This window comes from Mesoplodon bidens (genome assembly GCF_964165515.1).
Source record: "Mesoplodon bidens genome assembly, chromosome: 3".
Taxonomy (NCBI): domain Eukaryota; kingdom Metazoa; phylum Chordata; class Mammalia; order Artiodactyla; family Ziphiidae; genus Mesoplodon; species Mesoplodon bidens.
Genome location: NC_138178.1, coordinates 114,820,459 through 114,842,666, shown reverse-complemented (window position 1 = coordinate 114,842,666; position 22,208 = coordinate 114,820,459). Strand labels below are relative to the sequence as shown.

The window sequence follows — 22,208 nt, the reverse complement described above, 5'->3', positions numbered from 1 at the left end:
GTTGGTTTCTATGGCAACCTCTTTATTGATCCTCTGCACTAATACCAAGTGCAAAGGGTCAGCTGAGTCTCTACCAGGACTTAAGGTCTTTATTGTGGGTGTCTTACTGTAGTAAGAAAAGTGATAAAAATGGGGGATGGCAGGACTTCCTTGGTGGCGCAGTGGTTAAGAGTCTGCCTGCCAGTGCAGGGGACACGGGTTCGTGCCCCGGTCTGGGAGGATCCCACATGCCGCGGAGCGGCTGGGCCCGTGAGCCATGGCTGCTGAGCCTGCGCATCCGGAGCCTGTGCTCTGCAAGGGGAGAGGCCACAACAGTGAGAGGCCCGCCTACCGCAAAAAAAAAAAAAAAAAAAAAAAAAAAAAAAAATGGGGGATGGCAAGTAAATTGAGGTTCACTTCTTTTCTATTATAAAAGGAAAACAATGTTTACTTCAATTTGTGTCTCATTGAATTGGTTAGCAGCAGGATGGTGAAGTAGACTAGTAGTAGTCCTGAAGTTCTTAGTTCACTATGGCAGGAGAATATTAGAGACGAATCTCACAAAAGAGAGAAGACTATGTGTAGCTACTTCTGTCCTGAAATCCCTGTTAGGAATAAAAGGGAAGTCCATTTCTACGTGATTATTACACAGGTTCAGGTCTGGGAAGTTAGAGGTCTTCTGAATAAAATCTCTCTCCTACATCATCTTCTACCTCCTTTATGGTCTGTTCCATTCGGCCAATATAAGATCACAGTGGTTCTGAATAACCATTTTTAAAATGGGGTTATCTGGGGCAGAAATAGAGACACGGATGCAGAGAACAAACGTATGGACACCAAGGGGGGAAAGCGGCGGGTGGTGGGATGAATTGGGAGATTGGGATTGACATGTATACACTAAAATGCATAAAATGGATAACTAATAAGAACCTGCTGTATAGAAAAATAAATAAAATTCAAATAAATAAATAAATAAAATGGGGTTATCTGCCTTTCTTAGACAAATTCAGAGATTGTCCAAAGATAAAAGAGAAATGACATAAGCTAAAAGACATAAATGACATAAGCTAAGAGAAATGACATAAGCTAAAATAATTTTCAATGAAAGGAAAAGGAGAGATAAAAGTACAAAAAAAGTCTGCTTATCACTAAAGGCCAGGCAAAATCCTTTGTTTAACTCAAAAACATATCCCAAGAGAATAATTCCAAGTAGAGGTTGGCACACTTTTTAAAAAATAAAGGGCCAGATAGAAAATATTCGATGTCCATATGGTCTCTGTCACAGCGAGCCAACTCTGCTGTTATAGTGCAAAAGCAGCCATAGACAATAAATGAATGAGCATGGTTGTATTCTAGTAATTCTTTATTTATAAACACTGAAATTTGAATTCCATGTTATTTTCACATGTCACAAAATATTCTTATTTTTATTTTAAGCCATTTAAAAATGTAAAAGCGGGCTTCCCTGGTGGCGCAGTGGTTGAGAGTCCGCCTGCCGATGCAGGGGACACGGGTTCGTGCCCCGGTCTGGGAGGATCCCACATGCCGCGGAGCGGCTGGGCCCGTGAGCCATGGCTGCTGAGCCTGCGCATCCGGAGCCTGTGCTCTGCAAGGGGAGAGGCCACAACAGTGAGAGGCCCGCCTACCGCAAAAAAAAAAAAAAAAATGTAAAAGCCATTCTTAGCTCGTAAACCACACAAAACAAGCAGTGAGTTGAATCTGGCCCATTGGCCATAGTGTGCTGACTCCTGGTAGAGAGGAAAGATTACTGCTGAAATAAGTGTTAAAGAATAAAGTCCCCAGAGATACCCTTTGAATCTAGAACCTCAGAGTATAGCATGTAGATGTGGCTTGGTATGGTGGAAAAAGCCTTTGGAGCCAAACTGAGTTACTAGTTCTGGGAATCTTCTTTACTAATCTGTAAAGCAAGTAATATCTACATTCATATAGTGGTTGTGTTAGTTAGCTTTTGCTGCATAACAGACCACCCCCAAAACTTAGTGGCCTAAATCAATAGTCTCATGATTCCATAGTGGGCTGGAATGTTCTTATTGTCTGGGGCTGTATTGTCTAGGTCGCTTACTCTAGCCTTACTGACATGTCTGAGGCCTCAGACGGGTGGGTATTTTCATGTGGCCTCTTATCCTTCAGGAGGCCAATCCAAACTTGTTCCCAGGGTAGGAATAGAGTTCCCAGCAGCAAGAGAAGGCAAAGCTCCTATGTGCAGGCACATATCAAGCCTCAGCTTGCTCGATGTTTGCTAGTGTTCCATTGACCAAAGCAAGTCACATGAGCAAATCCAGAGTTAATGTGTGGGCAGGGGGATCAAGGAGGCCCGTAACTCAGTGGGGGCCATAACTGCAACAGTCTGGCACAGTGGTTAATATTTTTCAGGAGCCCAGCATAGTGCCTGACACATAAAGCACTCAGTAAATGTTAGATCCTTCTGTGCTTGTCAGGGGCAAGTGAAGAGCCTGCCAGCTGTGATGACTCATCTTTTTTTTGTAGCCAGTCCCTAATTTTCTTACATCACAGTCACTGTTCTTCAGAGTTCACTATATGTCATTTTAGGGAGATGATGACAATACCAGTAAACTTTTGAGAGCTTATTATATGCCAGGCACTGTTCTAAGCTTTTTACTTATACTATCTTATTTAATTTCCACAACAGCCATATGTGATAGGTATTCATTTGCTTATTTTACAGTTGAGGAGTTCATACACAGAGCTTAATTAACTAAAACTTGCCCAAGGTCACAAGTGATGAAGTTATCAAGCACAGGCAGTGCTTCTGTGTGGGTGGAATGAGTGTGAAAGACATACTAAAAGATAGCCCTTAAGCAGGATTGAAAGATTATAAATTGAATGTACTTATTGATTACTCACTATTTACTTTTCACTTTATTTGCACATTTTATAATTTCTGTCAAAGTGTGAAGCAACATAGGATTGTATATAATATGGTTAGATTAAGCTTTTGATCATTCACTCTGAGTGATCCATATTGTTGAGTGTCTGAAAATCAGCATCATTTTATGATCATTGATTCAAAGGGAAAAAAGCTCCTTCATTTAAACAGGTTCTCCTGCTATTTATATTTTTAACCACTGTGCTTATCAGAGGGTGCCTTAATTATTTTACTTCTGCATTCTGAGCTGATTAAGCTTTCTTCTTTTCAAATATTTTGCTTGCAGGTGAAAGAATGCTATCTAGTGGCAACAAAAGGTGACTGCAAGCATGGGGAAAAATAGAATTTTTTTAATGTATTTTTTTCATAGGATTTTTAAAGTATTTTTATTTATTTATTTGGCTGCATCGGGTCTCAGCTGCGGCATGCAAGATCTTTGTTGGGGCGATCAGGTTTCTCTCTAGTTATGGCGCGGGGGCTCCAGAGCACATGGGCTCAGTAGTTGTGGCATGCGGGCTTAGTTGCCCCATGGCATGTTCCCCGACCAGGGATCGAACTGCATCCCCTGCTTTGGAAGGTGTGTTCTTGACCACTGAACCACCAGGGAAGTCCCAGAATTTTTATTTATTTATTGTTTTTCTATCTTTTGGCACAATTTCCAGGGATGAAAAATGCAATTACTTATGACTTTTTCTTTCTTTCTTTTTCTTTTTTTTTTTTTTTTTTGCGGTACGCGGGGCTCTCACTGCCGTGGCCTCTCCCCTTGCGGAGCACAGGCTCCGGATGCGCAGGCTCAGCGGCCATGGCTCACCGGCCCAGCCGCTCCACGGCATGTGGGATCTTCCCAGACCGGGGCAAGAACCCCTGCCCCCTGCATCGGCAGGCGGACTCCCAACCACTGCACCACCAGGGAAGCCCCTTATGACTTTTTCTTAGAGGTGGTAGGGAATATTCTGATTTAGTACTTAAAAGTATACACAAAGCCAAATTTTTTGTGCTTCACTCAATAAACATTGTGTGCTCAGTGCTATTGTAGGTATTGGGAAGAGGGTAGTGAATAAGACAAGGACTAGGGACTTATATTCAAGTGCAAGAGAGAAAAACACAAATCAGGATAATTTCAGATACTGATTATTGCTGTAAAGAAAATAAATCTTGATGGGATAGTTTTGAGTCATTTTTTGTTTTAGCCAATTAAATTCAGTATCTTCTCTGAAAAACCACTGTGTTAGATGCAAGCAGATAATCAAATATGAGAAAAGCATTAGTACTTATTGTTCTCAAGCATTATATAGTCCGTTGGTAGTAGGAATAGAATTTGTAGGGCAAAGATAAGTAAAATACATATGAATGACTTAATGAAGGACTAAATAAGATAAATACATTAGGAGGACATAGAGGGGACGGGAATTGGAGGAAGGGTAGTCAAAAGGTACAAACTTCCAGTTATAAGTAAGTACTAGGGATGTAATGTACAACATGATGACTATAGTTAACACTGCTACATGATATATAGGAAAGTTGTTGAGATTAAATCCTAAGAATTTTCATCACAAGGAGAATTTTTTTTTCTTTTCTTTTTTTTTAACTATATGAGTTCCTGGATGTTAGCTGAACCTATTGTGGTAATAATTTCACAATATGTATAAATCAAACCATCATGCTGTATGCCTTAAGCTTATACAGTGATATATGTCAATTATTTCTCAATAAAGCTGCAAAAAAAGGGCATAGGGTAAGTCTTACTTGTGGCTAGTGAATATATCACTAACATTGAAATAGAATGAATAAAAGGTACTGTAATGCTAAATTAATTTAGTGCTCCATTAATAATTTGCTGTGATTGGCCATTAGAATGGGCTGATGTTTACCATTTATCTTTATAAAGATGTTTTTGTATCTTTCTTTATCTACTTCTAGTCAGTCAGTCAGTCAGTCAGCATGTTGATTTCATTGTTGTCATATTAAGAATGCTTATTGACCATAAGGATAATAGAAAATATTTGGGTTATTTTGTTTGAGCTTCCAGCTCAAAAAATTTGAGAATGCAGGAAGTAATAAGTATAATTTTGTCATCTTAATTTGTTAGTTATATAATAATTTCTTTGCAAATTCTTGTAGTTATTTTTTGTGCACTGTATTTTTTTAATAAATTTATTTATTTAATTTATTTACTTTTGGCCGTGTTGGGTCTTCGTTGCTGTGCGCGGGCTTTCTCTAGCTGCAGTGGCTTCTCTTGTTGTGGAGCACGGGCTCTAGGCACGTGGGCTTCAGTAGTTGTGGCTCGCGGGCTCTAGAGCACAAGCTCAGTAGTTGTGGCGCATGGGTTTAGTTGCTCCACGACATGTGGGCTCTTCCCGGACCAGGGCTTAAACCGGTGTCCCCTGCATTGGCAGGCGGATTCTTAACCACTGCACCACCAGGGAAGCCCTATGCACTGTATTTTGATGTACAGAAATCATCTGACTTTACTTGATTTGTTTATCTCACGTTGTAAGAGAGAACACCAATATATTGAACTTCTTTCCATGAAAAATAGGGATTTTAATATGAATTGTTATGGGGTTCCCTGGTGGTGCAGTGGTTGGGAGTCCCACTGCCGATGCAGGGGATGCGGGTTCGTGCCCCGGTGTGGGAGGATCCCACATGCTATTATGTTTATAGTTGAAATGGAAACAAATTATAGAAAAGGACTCCCTTTATGGAGTTTTTGCATTACAAAGAATTCTCTGGCTAGTCTTCTGATAAGTATAGCGGGACTCATCTATACTTCAATAAGTTCTAACAAGTAGACCTACTTCAGTTAGCCATTTTCATATATATTGTTTTAAGAAAAGGAATAAATGTTTTACTTTTAAGTTAAAGGATAATTTAAATTAAATAACTTACATTCAGATAGGCCTTTATCCTAAGTAGTCTAAATTAATAAGGCTTAAAATATATTACTTTCTTATGATATAATTTATCCTTTTTATTGTATAGCTCTGACTCTGACTTTTGATACATAGTCGTGTAACCCATCACACATTTTTACTACCTTCCTTTGTGCGCTTTTTTTTTTTTCACTGCACTGCGTGGCTTGCAGGGTCTTAGTTCCCCAACCAGGGATCAAACCCATACTCCCTCCAGTGGCCTTTGTGCCTCTTTGTAGTCACCCCTTACCCTCACCTTCTAGACTCCAGCAACCACTGACCTGTTTACTGTCCTTATAATTTTGCCCCTTCCAGAATATGAATATAAGTGGAATTTTGGGTCTATTTCTGGACTCCCTTCTATTGAGCTGTATGGCTATCCTGCCAAAACTACAATGTCATTATTTACTGTAGCTTTTTAGTGATACCTATACATTACTTTCGTCTTTTATTGATTTTTCCCCCCGTGATGTGAAATGTATGCTCTTAATTGGAGTTAATATTTTCCTAATGTTTATCATTAGCATTTTTAAACTAAACTTTCTATTTTGAGATAACTGTAGAACCACATAGAGTTGTAAAATAATACAGAATTTCCCCCAGTGGTACAGTATCACAACCAGGATATTGACATTAATATAATCATGGTACAGAATATTTCTGTCACTGCAGGGATCCCTCACATCGCTCTTTTATGCCACACCCACAAATCATAGGTTGTTAAATTTATTTTTCTACTTCAGACTTTGTTTTCTGAAACAAATATGACTTGAAAAATCTGTATTGCCAGTGACACAGTAACTTTCAAGTTTGAAAATCTTATTCAGCATTTTTGGCTGAGTTGAAGAATGCAGTACTCTGACTCAAAATAAATTTAACATAGATCAGGTTATAAACTGATTACTGTTTAATAAAAATACCTAGTATACCTAATAGATTGCTTATATTGCTTTTCCTCAGCTGGAATTTGACTTGGGTGCCTATAATAGGAAAAATTTTAGGTGCATTAACAAAATAGAAATTTCTCTCTCATGTAAAACTAAGTACTTAAGTTGTAATGTTAGGGCAGGTCTACAAAGTTGTCAGGAACCCAGGCTTTTTCCTATTTTCTGCTCTGTCATCCCAAGGTTGTGACCATTGTTTTCCTTGTTCAGGATGGCAGCAAGATAGAGGAAAGGCAAGAAGCCTGCTTCTCTTCCTTTCCTATCCATCCTTCACACTGAGGCCAAGTTAAGTGTTCTAAAATACTATTATCATTTTGAAACAGAAGTCACTTGCTGCTAAGTCTGTGGTGGCTTTTCATTATATTTCATGTTTTTGTTTTCTCTGATCTGTGTGTGTTTGTCTTGCCTCCTCACAAGGGTATCATCTCTGTTGGCATCAGTATGTCAGATCAACATAAAGCTGAGACCACAAACACTTTGAATATCTATTAATTTGAATATACTAATTGGAATTTTAAAGTATTTTGGTGAGGCTTTCATTAATTTGGTTGATACCTTAACCAAACTAACTCATGTGGCTTTAAGATGATAATTTTGAATACTGAAGAGTTTAAACAGTATACTGATAATATCCAGATGTTTGAAACTTTAGAGATATGTAGGATTTAACCCATATATATCTTATACCTAGAATTTTCTTTCCAAAGATTTTTATTTGTATTATATATATCTTTTAATAACAGATTTAGTTTTTAGCAAGAATCTAATGATTCTAGTTGTCTTATGATATTTAGGCTTATAATAGGTCAAATGCCAACTGGAGAAATAATAAGGTGTGGTTCTCTGGTCCATAAAGAGTCTCAGAACAGTTCAAAATGAAACATTCTTTGAGCTGCTCTGATCAGTTTGTCTAAAAAGTGAGAGGTTACAAACAAAGCAACTTTTTCTGACTGCTTCTTCCCCACTGACAAGTAATCAACATAATTCAGTCTTTTTGTTTGAAGTAGGCAGACTTGTTGAGTGGTCTAGTTTCCTCCACTTAAAATGAGGTATCACTTAACCTCCTTAACTTGAATTTTTTTTAACTCTAAACTTGAAATTAAGCAGGTTTACTCTGTTTCTACCTATAAAGTTGAAGTAATTATTCAAGCATAGCATTTTAAAAATAAATGTTCTTGGCACCTGTATTACAAGAAAATAAAAGGTTAATGAGGCAGCACAGGTGAGCAGATGTGAAGCATGCCACAGATTCAGCATATTCTATTTTTAGAGACCCAAACAGAGAGGGGCAGTCCTTTTATGTCAAGTAGGTCTCCCCAGGTTTCTATTCTTCTTTCCTTTTGCTGTTAACTATTTATCTTCTACCCTTGTAAATATTCTGCATATATTTCAATTCTAGAATTTGCTTTTGTTTTAATGAATTTGTATTTTGAGATATAAATTGAACTATAACTATTGTTAAATGACTATTAAAACAGAAACAACGTTTGTGGGGAGATATATATATCATTCCAGAATATTCTCATAAAAGGTTATTTCCATGTTTAGCTGGTCACTATTAGGAATTTATGGCTAACTTCTGCTCTAGCCTCATTCTGTGCTTGCTGCTTTTCCACAGACGTGCTTTCACTCTGAAACATGTTTAAGTTTGAAATGTGTTTTGGAGAGGCTCCAAAAGTGGCTCTTGACTACCTGGACTTAAAGCTCTGAAATACCCTTGAGTCAATATAGTGTTGTGTTACCCCTCAACTCCAGTAGTAGAGTGGAAGATTAGAAAATATATGGGCTTCAGAGCCAAATAGTTAAAGTTTTGGCTGTACTGTTACTGGTTGTGTGACCATAAACAAATGCTTTAACTTCTCTGACCCTGAATTTCATCTACTGAAAAACGTGTACCTTGCAGAGTTGATATGAGGAGAGAAATATGTGAAAGTGATATACTTATCTGGCACACAGGAACGCTAATAATAATAAGGACCTTTCTTTGATTGTCAGCCTCCACTCTGTCCTCAAAGAATGGCGCATAACATTAATTTAGAGTTTCTGTACTCTCCAGGACCCACTAGCTGGGTCTTGATTCGTGATTCTTTAACCTTTTTTTACACCCCCCAATCTTCTTTGGATTCCCTAGGACCAAGAAATTGTAGCAAGTGGATTTGAAAGACATAGACGAAGTCTCTTTGGAAATCTGTTAGAACGTGTTGACCTGACATTTTGCAGTTAACTGAAGTTTAGCTAAGCACCAGTGAGAGGCCTAGCCTTGATTAGATTAGCAAGAATTGACCTGTGGTTTGGGTGTGGTACAAAGTTAATAGTAGCATTGAAAATAACTAGGATAATTTATATATAAAACATTTACTACATTATAGACAATGTCTCTAAGCTGTACTGGTTTCCTTCTCCCTTATTCCTCTATCAGAGAATTGTATTTCTGTTAATTTTCTGTTAGTTTTAAAATGAATTAGTTCTCAAATTATTGTAGCTCTGTGGGCCCTACTGGGATCATAGACTATTCCCTTCAATGGACTGTCAGACCATTTTAGGCACCACACCAACCGTTCCTGTGCCCAGCGTAGACCCGTTTACTTTTTCTCTAATGACAACCACTACTGCCACTTAGGGACACTCACCTGGACTCTGCCAAGTGAAAACTATCTCTTTTTCTAACTTGAAGAACCTTGTCACAGGTTCACTGAAAAGCTTCCTTTATCACCTCCTGGAACCCTGAGCCATATGATCCCTGGATGTCATACCTAGGCCCTTCAAAAGTGGGTCCAATTGATTCCTTCCTTATTTTCGTGCAGTTCATGTCACTAAATTACAGAACCTTTTAGCCATTAGACTACATAATTGCCTGATATAATTTCCTATAGTTGTTCCTCTTTAGAAACACTGGTTTATTTCTATCAGCCAGAGGCAAAAGTTAGCCTGCAGTTCTTTTGACACCATTTCCATTTGCTACCAATGTAGGCTTGGTAATTGGGCCTTCTTCAGATTTACTCTTAGGACAAAAAAAAATTTTTTTTAATTGTGGTAAATAAACATGAACTTTACCATTGTAGTCATTTTAAAGTGTATAATTAAGTGGCAGTAAGTACATTCACAGTATTGTGTAACCATCGCTACTATTTCAAGAACTTTTTCATCATCCCAAACAGAAACTCTGTACCCATTAAGCAATAACTCCCCATTTCTCCCTCCTTCCTGCCCCTGGTAACCTTTATTCTACTTTACGTCTCCATGTATTTGCCTATTCTAGATACTTCATGTAAGTGGATTCATACAATATTTGTTTTTTTGTGTGTTTGGCTTATTTCACTGAGCATAATGTTTTCAAGGTTCACCTGTGTTGTAACATGTATCAGAATTTCATCCCTTTTTATGGTTGAATACTATTCCATTGTATGTGTATATACCACATTTGTTAGTCTATTCATTTGTTGATAGATACTTGAGTTGTTTCTGCGTTTTGGCTATTGTGAATAATGTCATTATGAACATTGGTGTACAGGTGTCTGTTGAGTTCCTATTTTCAGTTCTTTTGGGTATATACATAGAAGGGGAATTGCTGAGTCATATGATAATTGTGTGTTTAATTTTTTTAGGAACTGCCATATTGTTTTCCACAGCAGCTGCACCATTTTACATCCCCACCAGTAATGCATGAGGGTTCCAATATCTCTATATCCTCCCCAACACTCTTTATTTTCCATATATATATATATATATATATATATATATATATATATATATATATATATATAATTTTTTTTTTTTGTGGGCCTCTCACTGTTGTGGCCTCTCCCGTTGTGGAGCACAGGCTCCGGATGCGCAGGCTCAGCGGCCATGGCTCATGGGCCCAGCCACTCCGCAGCATGTGGGATACTCCCGGACTGGGGCACGAACCCGTGTCCCCTGCATTGGCAGGCAGATTCTTAACCACTGCGTCACCAGGGAAGTCCCCATATATGATACTTTTAATTGGATGTTTATAAGTCTCAGAGTGAGAGGAAGTGAGTTGAGGGGGGAAGATAAGATGCTTTGAGAGTTTTAGATTCACCCACATAGTCTACATTTTGTTGATTCTTAAACCTCAGGGTGCTGTGGAACCAGTTAGTTTCTTCTATTTGTGTATGGTGCAAAGTTCCTAGCAGGAAATCCATGGTCCTGATTTTCTCTGTGCCTAATAGCAATATTAGACTTTGTTGGGGATACTAAAGATGTTCTCCTAAAGGAGAATATAAGCAAGCATACGCTAAAATGTACACTAATGAAAATAAGTGCAATTACCTTGTAAAAATCCACCAGCTTTCCAAAATGAATCAGCTCTAAATATACTGTTTGTCTTTCTGGAATTGTATGATGCTGTTTTGGCTGTAAATGCAAAAATGTATTTTGAAAACATGTAGGCAAAAGGGCAAACTACTTGTAACCACTCGTCTACTTTCTGTCTCTATGGATTTCCCTATTCTGGATATTTCATATAAATGGAATCTTTTTTTTCTTTTTTAATTTTTAAAAATTTATTTATTGATCGATTTTTGGCTGCGTTGGGTCTTCGTCACTGCGTACCAGCTTTCTCTAGTTGCGGTGAGCGGGGGGCTACTCTTCATCCCAGTGCATGGGCTTCTTTTTTTTTTTTAACATCTTTATTGGAGTATAATTGCTTTACAATGGTGTGTTAGTTTCTGCTTTATAACAAAGTGAATCAGTTATACATATACATATGTTCCCATATCTCTTCCCTCTTGCGTCTCCCTCCCTCCTACCCTCCCTATCCCACCCCTCTAGGTGGTCACAAACCACTGAACTGATCTCCCTGTGCTATGCAGCTGCTTCCCACTAGCTATCTATTTTACGTTTGGTAGTGTATATATGTCCATGCCACTCTCTCACTTTGTCACAGCGTGGGCTTCTTATTGCTGTGGCTTCTCTTGTTGCGGAGCACGGGCTCTAGGCGCGTGGGCTTCAGTAGTTGCAGCATGCAGGCTCAGTAGTTGTGGCTCACGGGCTCTAGAGCTCAGGCTCGGTAGTTGTGGCACAGGGGCTTAGTTGCTCCACGGCATGTGGGATCTTCCTGGACCAGGGATCGAACCCATGTCCCCTGCACTGGCTGGCAGATTCTTAACCACTGCACCACCAGGGAAGTCCCTGGAGTCATATATTATATGGCCTTTCCCGTCTGGTTTCTTTAATTTACCATAATGTTTTAAAGGTTCATCCATACTATAGAATGCATCAGTATTTCATTCCTGTTATTTTGCTGAATAATGTTCCATTGTATGGCTATAGCAAATCTAAATTACTTATCAATTGAAAATTGGCACAGTAAAAATGAGATTGAGAAATATTTCGGTTGTGGTGAGTGAGTCTGAAATTGCAGCCTATAAAATCCAGATACAGCAGGCAGAGGTAAGGGAAGCCAAAATAGGGTAGAGTTAATGAATAGGAAGCTTTCCAGAGATCAGAAATCACAATATAAGTTACAAAGAGAATAAAAAAGGTTATGATCAGGAGAATTTCAGAATTTAAAATATTGAATGCTTTGAAAAACTCTTGTAAGACCTAATCTGTATAATGAGATATTATGCCAGTACTTGATTTTCTAAACAGTAACTTTAGTGATGAATATACTTGCTAAGAATTGTGATAAATTGACTTTTAAAATAGTCTTGTATTGTGTTAAATTGTAGCTAACCTTTACTTACATTGGATGTTACAGATTTTCTCTTTTATTAAATTGGTTATAGTAATCAGCCATAGTTTCTACAAAATTGCTTTTCATTGTTTAAAATAGATTGCTCTGAAATGTTTGATTATAAAATATCAAATGATTTGCAGTTTTAAATGTATCATTTTCTTTCAGGTTACAGTGTAGGATTTTGGAAGTCCTCCCTCCATCACACCAAAATGGTTTTGCTAATGGACATGTCAGCAATATAGATGGAGAAACTATTGTCATCAGTGATAGTGATGATTCAGAAACACAAAACAGTTCTTTTCAAAATGGGTAAGTGATTTTTAATAATTTTTAAAATGTATGAATTCCCTGGCTGTCCATGCTTTCACTGCTAAAGGCCCGGGTTCAACCCCTGGTCGGGGAACTGAGATCCCACAAGCCATGTGGCACAGCCTAAATAAATAAGTATGTATGTATGAATGTATGTATGTATTTATTTAAGTAAGTATGTGTGTATGTCAGATTGGGTACTGATATCCCGTTGAAATAATTTTTTCTCTTCCTTTCTAGTCATACACTGGTATACTATGCATCTAAACAATATGGTTCAACAACACCTTAGAATTTGCAAAAACTGAAACTTACCTAGTTAATTCTAGTCAGCTGCTCAAGAACAATTGAAGCTCACTTCATTCAGTTATACATTCCACTTTTGTTTACCTGGGAAAATTCATTCTGTCTTTTATTATTCACTTTATGGTGCATATAGTAAAGAAACTCTGTAAGTTTCTGAGATTTAGTCAGTTGACAGCTTTGGTCAGCTGAGTGCTCTTGGAGAAAAATCATATAAATCCATATAGATTGGCACTGTCTGCAGTGTGTGTACTGTATTTATATCACTTTGACTGTATCTTACTTTCATTACCCAATTGCCCAATGCTTCTCTTTATCATCCTTTCATATCATTTTCTTCTCTATAACCCCCACTTATATCCCCTTTACATATAGGATTGCATTCACAGAGGCAGCTTTTCCAAAATCTAACCACTCCTCTCTACTGCCACCACTACCCTCTTAGCCTGTACTGCCAACATTTTTCTCACTTAGTTTTATTGCATTAGCTTTCTAACTGGTATCCCTGTTTGCACTCTGTTCCCCTTATCCCAGCCAGAATGATCCTTCTGAAGTGTAAATTAAATCATTATCACCCGATTATTCAGAATCCTCCAGTGTCTTTTTTCTTTTTTTTTTTAATTAATTAATTTATTTTTGGTTGTGTTGGGTCTTCGTTGCTGCGTGAGGGCTTTCTCTAGTTGCAGCGAGCGGGGACCGCTCTTCGTTGCAGTGTGCGGACTCCTCATTGTGGTGGCCGCTCTAGTTGCAGAGCATGGGCTCTAGGCGCGCAAGCCTCAGTAGTCACAGCACTTGAGCTCAGTAGTTGTGGCGTGCAGGCTCTGTAGTTGTGGCACACGGGCTTAGTTGCTCTGAGGCATGTGAGATCTTCCCGAACTAGGGATCAGACCCATGTCCCCTGCATTGGCAGGTGGATTCCCAACCACTGTGCCACCAGGGAAGTCCCTCCTCTGGTGTCTTTACTCAAAGTAAAATTGAAAGCCCTTAAGGATAACCCGTAGTCTGGCCCTGCTGCTGCCTCTCTGACTGAACCTTCCTCTTTTTCTCTCTGTTTATTCTGCTTCTTGTGCAAACCATGCATGCTTCCCCCTCAGGACCTTTATACACTCTTTTCTCTCTTCCTTTAAAAACTCATTTCCCCAAGAGTTTTTTCATGGGTTGCTCCCTCATTTTTTTCAGATCTCTGCTTAAATGTCAACTTCTTGGAAGGCCTACCTGGTCACTTTATCAGGGATCATCACCCTATATGAAATAGAGACCTTTCACTCTGCCCTCTATTCCCTTCATAGCACTTACCACCTACCCTGTTGTCTATTTTGTTTGTCTCCCCACTGTATTTCTGTTTTGTTCACCAGTGAATCCTTATTCTTTAGTATTTGGCACATTGTAGGCTCTTAACTATTTAGTGAATGGATGGATGGATGAATGAATGAATATACCCTCAAAAGAGAAGAAAAAATGAGAAATTGGTAGGGGTGGGAATTAAATGTGTAGCCTCTTTGCTAGTTCTTGAAACAGGGTAAACTACATTATCTCCACTTTTGCTCTTGGATTACGTAGCTAAAAAAGGTTTAAAAGTAAATCCAAGAGCTGTTTATAAATTTATCTAACCTAAATTGGATAGTCTGCTTATTCATCTGGAGTTAATTTCTTCTCCCAAGGAAAATTTATTGAATGAGTAAAGTACCTACCTAACATAAAATAGTGCTTTGTGCTATTTTGGCTAATAAAATAGTGAGGCATATCAGTAACTTATAAAATCATAATTAAAATTAAAATGCATTAGATTCTGTTATAGTATGTCCTTAGAAACTAGATTTCATATAAAATATCATGTTTCCAAACAAATTTTTTTTAATTTTTTATTTATTTTTGGCTGCGTTGGGTCTCTGTTGCTGCATGCGGGCTTCCTCTAGTTGCAGGGCTACTCCTCGTTGCGGTGAGTGGGCTTCTCATTATAGTGGCCTCTCTTGTTGCAGAGCATGGGCTCTAGGCACGTGGGCTTCCGTAATTGCAGCGCGTGGGCTCAGTAGTTGCAGTGCATGGGCTCCAGGGCGCAGGCTCAGTAGTTGTGGCACGTGGGCTTAGTTGCTCTGCAGCATGTGGGATCTTCCTGGACTAGGGATTGAACCCGTGTCCCCTGCATTGGCAGGCGGATTCTTAACCACTGCGCCACCAGGGAAGTCCCCCAAACAAATTGTTAACTTATTTTGTGTCTTTGCTCTTTTTAGGAAGAAGAAAGATACAATTGATCCCTTATTATTCAAGTACAAGGTACAACCCACTAAAAAAGAATTGCATGAGTGTGCTATTGTTAAAGCAACACAAATCAGGTAAAATTCAATATCTTCTGTATGATAGTTTAAAGTAGAATAATTATGTTCAGTTAAGGAGATTTGATGTGGAACAAATGGATAGTAGTGAGTGATTGCTTCCCTTTTTAAAATACATGTATATTTATATGCTCATAGACTGATAATGTGATTCCTAGTGAACCATGAGCCCTTTGTCTAGTTTAGTAACTAACTCCAAATAGTCTTCACATCTAAACAATTAAGAAGGATTCTATTTATGAAGCACTTCTCATGAGAGAACTCAGTTTTCAAAGCTGAGAAACCTGGTGCTTAGAAATACGTCACATTTGTAATATTATGTTCATTAGACACAAACATCTGATCAGTCTCTGCCCATTTCTGAGGAAGTTAAATAATAAAAAATGAATATGTTTAAAAATTCCTATTTGTGACCTAATCAAAAGATAGAGGTAGTCATGAAACAACCTAAATGTCCTTTGACAGATGAATGGATAAAGCAGATGTGGTATATATATATACAATGGAATACTGCTCAGCCATATAAAAGAATGAAACAATGCCATTTGCAGCAACATGGATGGACCTAGAAATTATCATACTAAGTGAATTGTCAGACAGAGAAAGACAAATATCATGTGATATCTCTTATATGTGGAATCTAAAATATGACACAAATGAACTTGTCTACAAAACAAAAAGACTCAGACATAGAGAACAGACTTGTGGTTGCAAAGGGGGAGGGGGATGGGGGAGGGATGGATTGGGAGTTTGGGATAAGTAGATGCTTTGCATTCTATACATCTATTATGTATAGAATGGATAAACAACAAGGTCCTACTGTATAGCACAGGGAACTATATTCAATATCCTGTGGTAAACCATAATGGAAAAGAATATGAAAAAGAATATATATATATATGTATAACCAAATCACTTTGCTGTACAGCAGAAATTAATACAATGTTGTAAATCAACTATACTTCAATAAAATTTAAAAAATAAAAAAATAAAAAGAGAAAGAGAGGTACTGAATGGTTAATATTTAAAAGAACTGGTTCTAGGTTACATTGATATATTTTAGGAAAATCCCTGTTGTTGCCTGTTGAGGTTAGTCTCTTAGTCACCTGAAAGTAAGTAGTTGACATCGTCAGCCAACTATCAACTTGCCACCTAGGAATCAGTCTTGCATTTTGTTTTATGTTAAAATAATTTTACTTATTCTCTCATCCCTCTTGCTCCCCCCCCATATACTCATGAGTCCAAAGAAAAGTGATAACAATATTATAAATATTGAGTGGATCCTGAGTCAGGTATATTACTTTCTATAAACTGTATGGGTCTGTGCAGTTTTTTGTTTGTTTGGGGGGCCTATCATTAATGTAAGATCTCTGGAGCATTCTCCACTTTACTGTATATTGAAAAATAGCATTTCCAAGATAATGCTCATGAATTATTCAAACTTTTAAATTTATTCAGTTTATGGGCTAATGAATAGCATAGTTGAGACAACCAATGTTTTGCTTATTCATTGTTGAGCTTTTTCCTTTTTTTTTTTGGTTTTAGTTCAAGATATGTTTTTTATGTAATGTAATTCCCTGTTTAATATTTTTCACTTTTCTATTTACTTTTTGACTTATACTGTAAATATAATTCTGCTAGATCTTGATTACAGTTGTATTAACTCATTTTCTTCTTAATTGGTGATGCAAAGAATTATAAGGTGGAAAGTTATACTTGATAATAGAAGACTTAAATGACTTGAAGCTCTTTGTTAGCACCAAAAGATAATACTGTTCCATAGATGCAAAACTCAACAAAATACTAGCAAACAGAATCCAACAGCACATTAAAAGGATCATACACCATGATCAAGTGGGGTTTATCCCAGGAATGCAAGGATTCTTCAGTATATGCAAATCAATCAATGTGATACACCATATTAACAAATCGAAGGAGAAAAACCATATGATCATCTCAATAGATGCAGAGAAAGCTTTCAACAAAATTCAACACCCATTTATGAAAAAAAACCCTCCAGAAAGTAGGCATAGAGGGAACTTACCACAACGTAATAAAGGCCATATATGACAAACCCACAGGCAACATCGTCCTCAATGGTGAAAAACTGAAACCATTTCCACTAAGATCAGGAACAAGACAAGGTTGCCCACTCTCACCACTATTATTCAACATAGTTTTGGAAGTTTTAGCCACAGCAGTCAGAGAAGAAAAAGAAATAAAAGGAATCCAAATCAGAAAAGAAGAAGTAAAGCCGTCACTGTTCACAGATGACATTATACTATACATAGAGAATCCTAAAGATGCTACCAGAAAACTACTAGAGCTAACCAGTGAATTTGGTAAAGTAGCAGGATACAAAATTCATGCACAGAAATCTCTTGTATTCCTACACACTAATGATGAAAAATCTGAAAATGAAATTAAGAAAGCACTCCCATTTACCATTGCAACAAAAAGAATAAAATACCTAGAAATAAACCTACCTAAGGAGACAAAAGACCTGTATGCAGAAAATTATAAGACACTGATGAAAGAAATTAAAGATGATACAAATAGATGGAGAGATAGACCATGTTCTAGGATTGGAAGAATCAACATTGTGAAAATGACTATACTACCCAAAGCAATCTACAAATTCAATGCAATCCCTATCAAACTACCAATGGCATTTTTCACAGAACTAGAACAAAAAATTTCACAATTTGTATGGAAACACAAAAGACCCTGAATAGCCAAAGCAATCTTGAGAAAGAAAAATGGAGCTGGAGGAATCAGGCTCCCGGACTTCAGACTATACTACAAAGCTACAGTAATCAAGACAGTATGGTACTGGCACAAAAACAGAAATATAGATCAACGGAACAGGATAGAAAACCCAGAGATAAACCCATGCACATAAGGTCACCTTATCTTTGATAAAGGAGGCAAGGATATACAATGGAGAAAAGACAGCCTCTTCAATAAGTGGTGCTGGGAAAACTGGACAGCTACATGGAAAAGAATGAAATTAGAACACTCCCTAACACCATACACAAAAATAAACTCAAAATGGATTAAATACCTAATGTAAGGCCAGACACTATCAAACCCTTGGAGGAAAACATAGGCAGAACACTCCATGACATAAATCACAGCAAGACCCTTTTTGACCCACCTCCTAGAAAAATGGAAGTAAAAACAAAAATAAACAAATGGGACCTAATGAAACTTAAAAGCTTTTGCACAGCAAAGGAAACTGTAAACAAGATGAAAAGACAAGCCTCAGAATGGGAGAAAATATTTTCAAATGAAGCAACTGACAAAGGATTAATTTCCAGAATTTACAAGCAGCTCATGCAGCTCAATATCAAAAAAACAAACAACCAAATCCAAAAATGGGCAGAAGACCTATATAGACATTTCTCCAAAGAAGATATACAGATTGCCAACAAACACATGAAAGAATGCTCAACATCATTAATCGTTAGAGAAATGCAAGTCAAAACTACAATGAGATATCATCTCACACCAGTCAGAAAGGCCATCATCAAAAAATCTACAAATAATAAATGCTGGAGAGGGTAGGGAGAAAAGGGAACCCTCTTGCACTGTTGGTAGGAATGTAAATTGATACAGCCACTATGGAGAACAGTATGGAGCTTCCTTAAAAAACTAAAAATAGAACCACCATATGACCCAGCAATCCCACTACTGGGCATATACCCTGAGAAAACCATAATTCAAAAAGAGTCATGTACCACAATGTTCATTGCAGCTCTATTTACAATAGCCAGGACATGGAAGCAACCTAAGTGTCCATCGACAGATGAATGGATAAAGATGTGGCACATATATACTATGGAATATTACTCAGCCATAAAAAGAAAAGAAATTGAGTTATTTGTAGCAAGGTGGATGGACCTAGAGTCTGTCATACAGAGTGAAGTAAGTCAGAAAGAGAAAAACAAACACCGTATGCTAACACATATATATGGAATCTAAAAGAAAAAAAAATGGTCATGAAGAACCTAGGGGCAACACTGGAATAAAGACGCAGACCTACTAGAGAATGGACTTGAGGACACGGTGAGGGGGAAGAGTAAGCTGGGACAAAGTGAGAGAGTGGTAGTGTATATATGGCCATATATACACTACCAAATGTAAAATAGGTAGCTAGTGGGAAGCAGTCGCATAGCACAGGGAGATCAGCTTGGTGCTTTGTGACCAGCTAGAAGGGTGGGGTAGGGAGGGTGGGAGGGAGGGAGACACAAGAGGGAAGAGATATGAGGATATATGTATATATATAACTGATTCACTTTGTTATAAAGCAGAAACTAACACACCATTGTAAAGCAATTATACCCCAATAAAAACGTTAAAAAAAAAAAAGAGGTAGAGGGGAACCTTCAGAGACAGATCAACCCATCATAATATGCAGACCTTATTTGGATCTTGATTCAAATATACTAACTGCAAATGAAGCAAAACAACTAAATCTGAACATTGAAAGGACATTTGATGATATTAAGGAATTATTGTTACTAATTTATAATATTTTACAAAATGCTTTGGTGGTTATGTTTTTTAAAGAGCTACTCTCTTTTAAAGATACATACTGAAAAACTTACAGATGAAATAATATGATGTCTAGAATATGCTTCACATAATATGGAAAAGAGGAAGTATTTGAGTTTTTGATGCAAAAAAAAGAGATAATACTGTTCCTATAATAAAGAGATGTTAATATTCCTGTAAGGAAGACTTGATATGATAGAGTAGCTCTGACAAGTAGAACTTTCTGCAGTGATAGAAAGGTTATATGTGTGCTGTCCAGTATGGTGGAAATGTGGCTAGTAATAGTGAGGAACTGAAGTTTTAATTTTAATTTCATTTATTAAAAAAAAAAAAAACAGGGGCTTTCCCTGGTGGTCCAGCGGTTAAAACTTCACCTTCCAATGCAGGGGGTGTGGGTTCAATCCCTGGTCCAGGAGCTAAGATCCCACAAGCCTCTTGGCCAAAAAACCAAAAATATAAAACAGAAGCAATATAGTAACAAATTCAGTAAAGACTTTAAAAACGGTCCACATCAAAAAAGTCTTAAAAAAAATATATGGCTAATACGTGCCAGGTAGGACAATACATTTCTTGAGGACTAGTATATTTAGTCAATAGTCAAAACATAATTACCTTCTCAGATACTGTATGGTGCTGGGATCCTTTTTCAGATCCTTTTATTTGTATAGTCCTTCCTGTAGTTTAGGAAAAGAATATATATTTGGGGGAGGGCTACTACTTAAAAACTCCTATTTGTTTGTTTACTCATAGAAGCTTTTAACTTGGTTTTTTCTTGAAAGGAATACTTTAAATTCAGTTGAAACATTTGCTTTCTTTCCAGAACCTTTCCAGAAATACTTGTGTGTTATTTTTTTGTTCTGCTCTGTGTGTGGTGGTGGTGCTGTTTTTTAATTTGGGAGCAAGGGAAAATGAAAAATAGTGTATTTTTAGAATCATAATAGCTCTAACTCTCTTTAATTTTAATCCCATGAATTTGTTGGCTGCCATGTGATGTTTAAATACAGAATATTTTAGAATTTGATAAAAACCCATGTTCAGTTCTATTCACAATATCCTTTTGAATGTTGATTTACATAGTATTATGTGATAATATCTGGTAGTCTACGAATTTTAATTATGTTAAGAATTTTAACGGTGATACTTGTAGGAATGATCATCTAATTTTATAAAATTTGGTTTACTCTGTGGTATATTTTCCTTGAGGTTTATTTGATTTCTAAGTGGTTCCTAAGCAACAAATGCACATGCTGTTTTTTTTTTTTTTTTAAAGGTCAAAGTGCTATGGCAGTGGGTGGGGGAAGGAAAGGGTTTTTTTATTTATTTATTTATTTATTTATTTATTTTTGGCTGTGTTGGGTCTTCGTTTCTGCGCAAGGGCTTTCTCTAGTTGTGGTGAGCGGGGGCCACTCTTCATCGCAGTGCACAGGCCTCTCACTGTCGCGGCCTCTCTTGTTGCAGAGCACAGGCTGCAGATGCGCAGGCTTAGTAGTTGTGGCTCATGGGCCCAGTTGCTCCGTGGCATGTGGGATCTTCCCAGACCAGGGCTCGAACCCGTGTCCCCTGCATTGGCAGGCAGATTCTCAACCACTGCGCCACCAGGGAAGCCCCATATGCTGTTTTTGTAATGAACTTTTATGGTAGATCCACTCAGGCTGATTTTATAACATTCTACATAAATACTTCTATATGAAGTTTCTCGTAACTTCTACATAACTACTATTGGAAAATGAAATTTTCTTCTTTTCCTAGGCTTGAAATTGAGGTTATGCATTCAAAAGAGATGATGGAGTTCAGATTGAATTCTTTTATACTAACACTTTCTTCTTTCTCCTCCTTTTCCCCTTGTAGCCGGAGAAAACACCTATTTTCTCGTGATAAACTAAAGCTTTTTCTGAAGCAACACTGTGAACCACAAGATGGAATCATTAAAATTAAGGTAATCAGAACAGTGATATTATTTGTTGGAAAGAAGGGGAAAAAAGAGAAAAATGAGCGGTGTTATAAAGTTGTAACATTGCAGAAATGTTACTCCAAATTTGGTTGAAAATAGCTCTCTTTTTATCTGGAGCTAGTTTTAGTAATTTTCATTGGATTAAATACTGTTTTTTGCAATTGCTAGAATTGCTAAGTGGGTCAGGTACTTCCACTTTTTTCCTTGTATAAAAACGATCAACCAGGGCTTCCCTGGTGGCGCAGTGGTTGAGAGTCTGCCTGCCGATGCAGGGGACACGGGTTCGTGCCCCGGTCTGGGAAGATCCCACA

The 22,208-nt window shown here is 37.5% G+C and overlaps 1 protein-coding gene across 1 annotated transcript in view; it reads left to right on the top strand.

Moving 5' to 3' along the window:
• BAZ1A (bromodomain adjacent to zinc finger domain 1A) overlaps positions 1–22,208 on the top strand; it is a 98,319-nt gene that overhangs the window by 24,604 nt on the left and 51,507 nt on the right. The window contains exons 4-6 of the mRNA XM_081227221.1: positions 12,610–12,753; positions 15,288–15,389; positions 21,795–21,882. Of these exons, the coding sequence (XP_081083347.1) occupies positions 12,610–12,753; positions 15,288–15,389; positions 21,795–21,882 (334 nt within the window). The remainder of the gene's footprint in view (positions 1–12,609; positions 12,754–15,287; positions 15,390–21,794; positions 21,883–22,208) is intronic.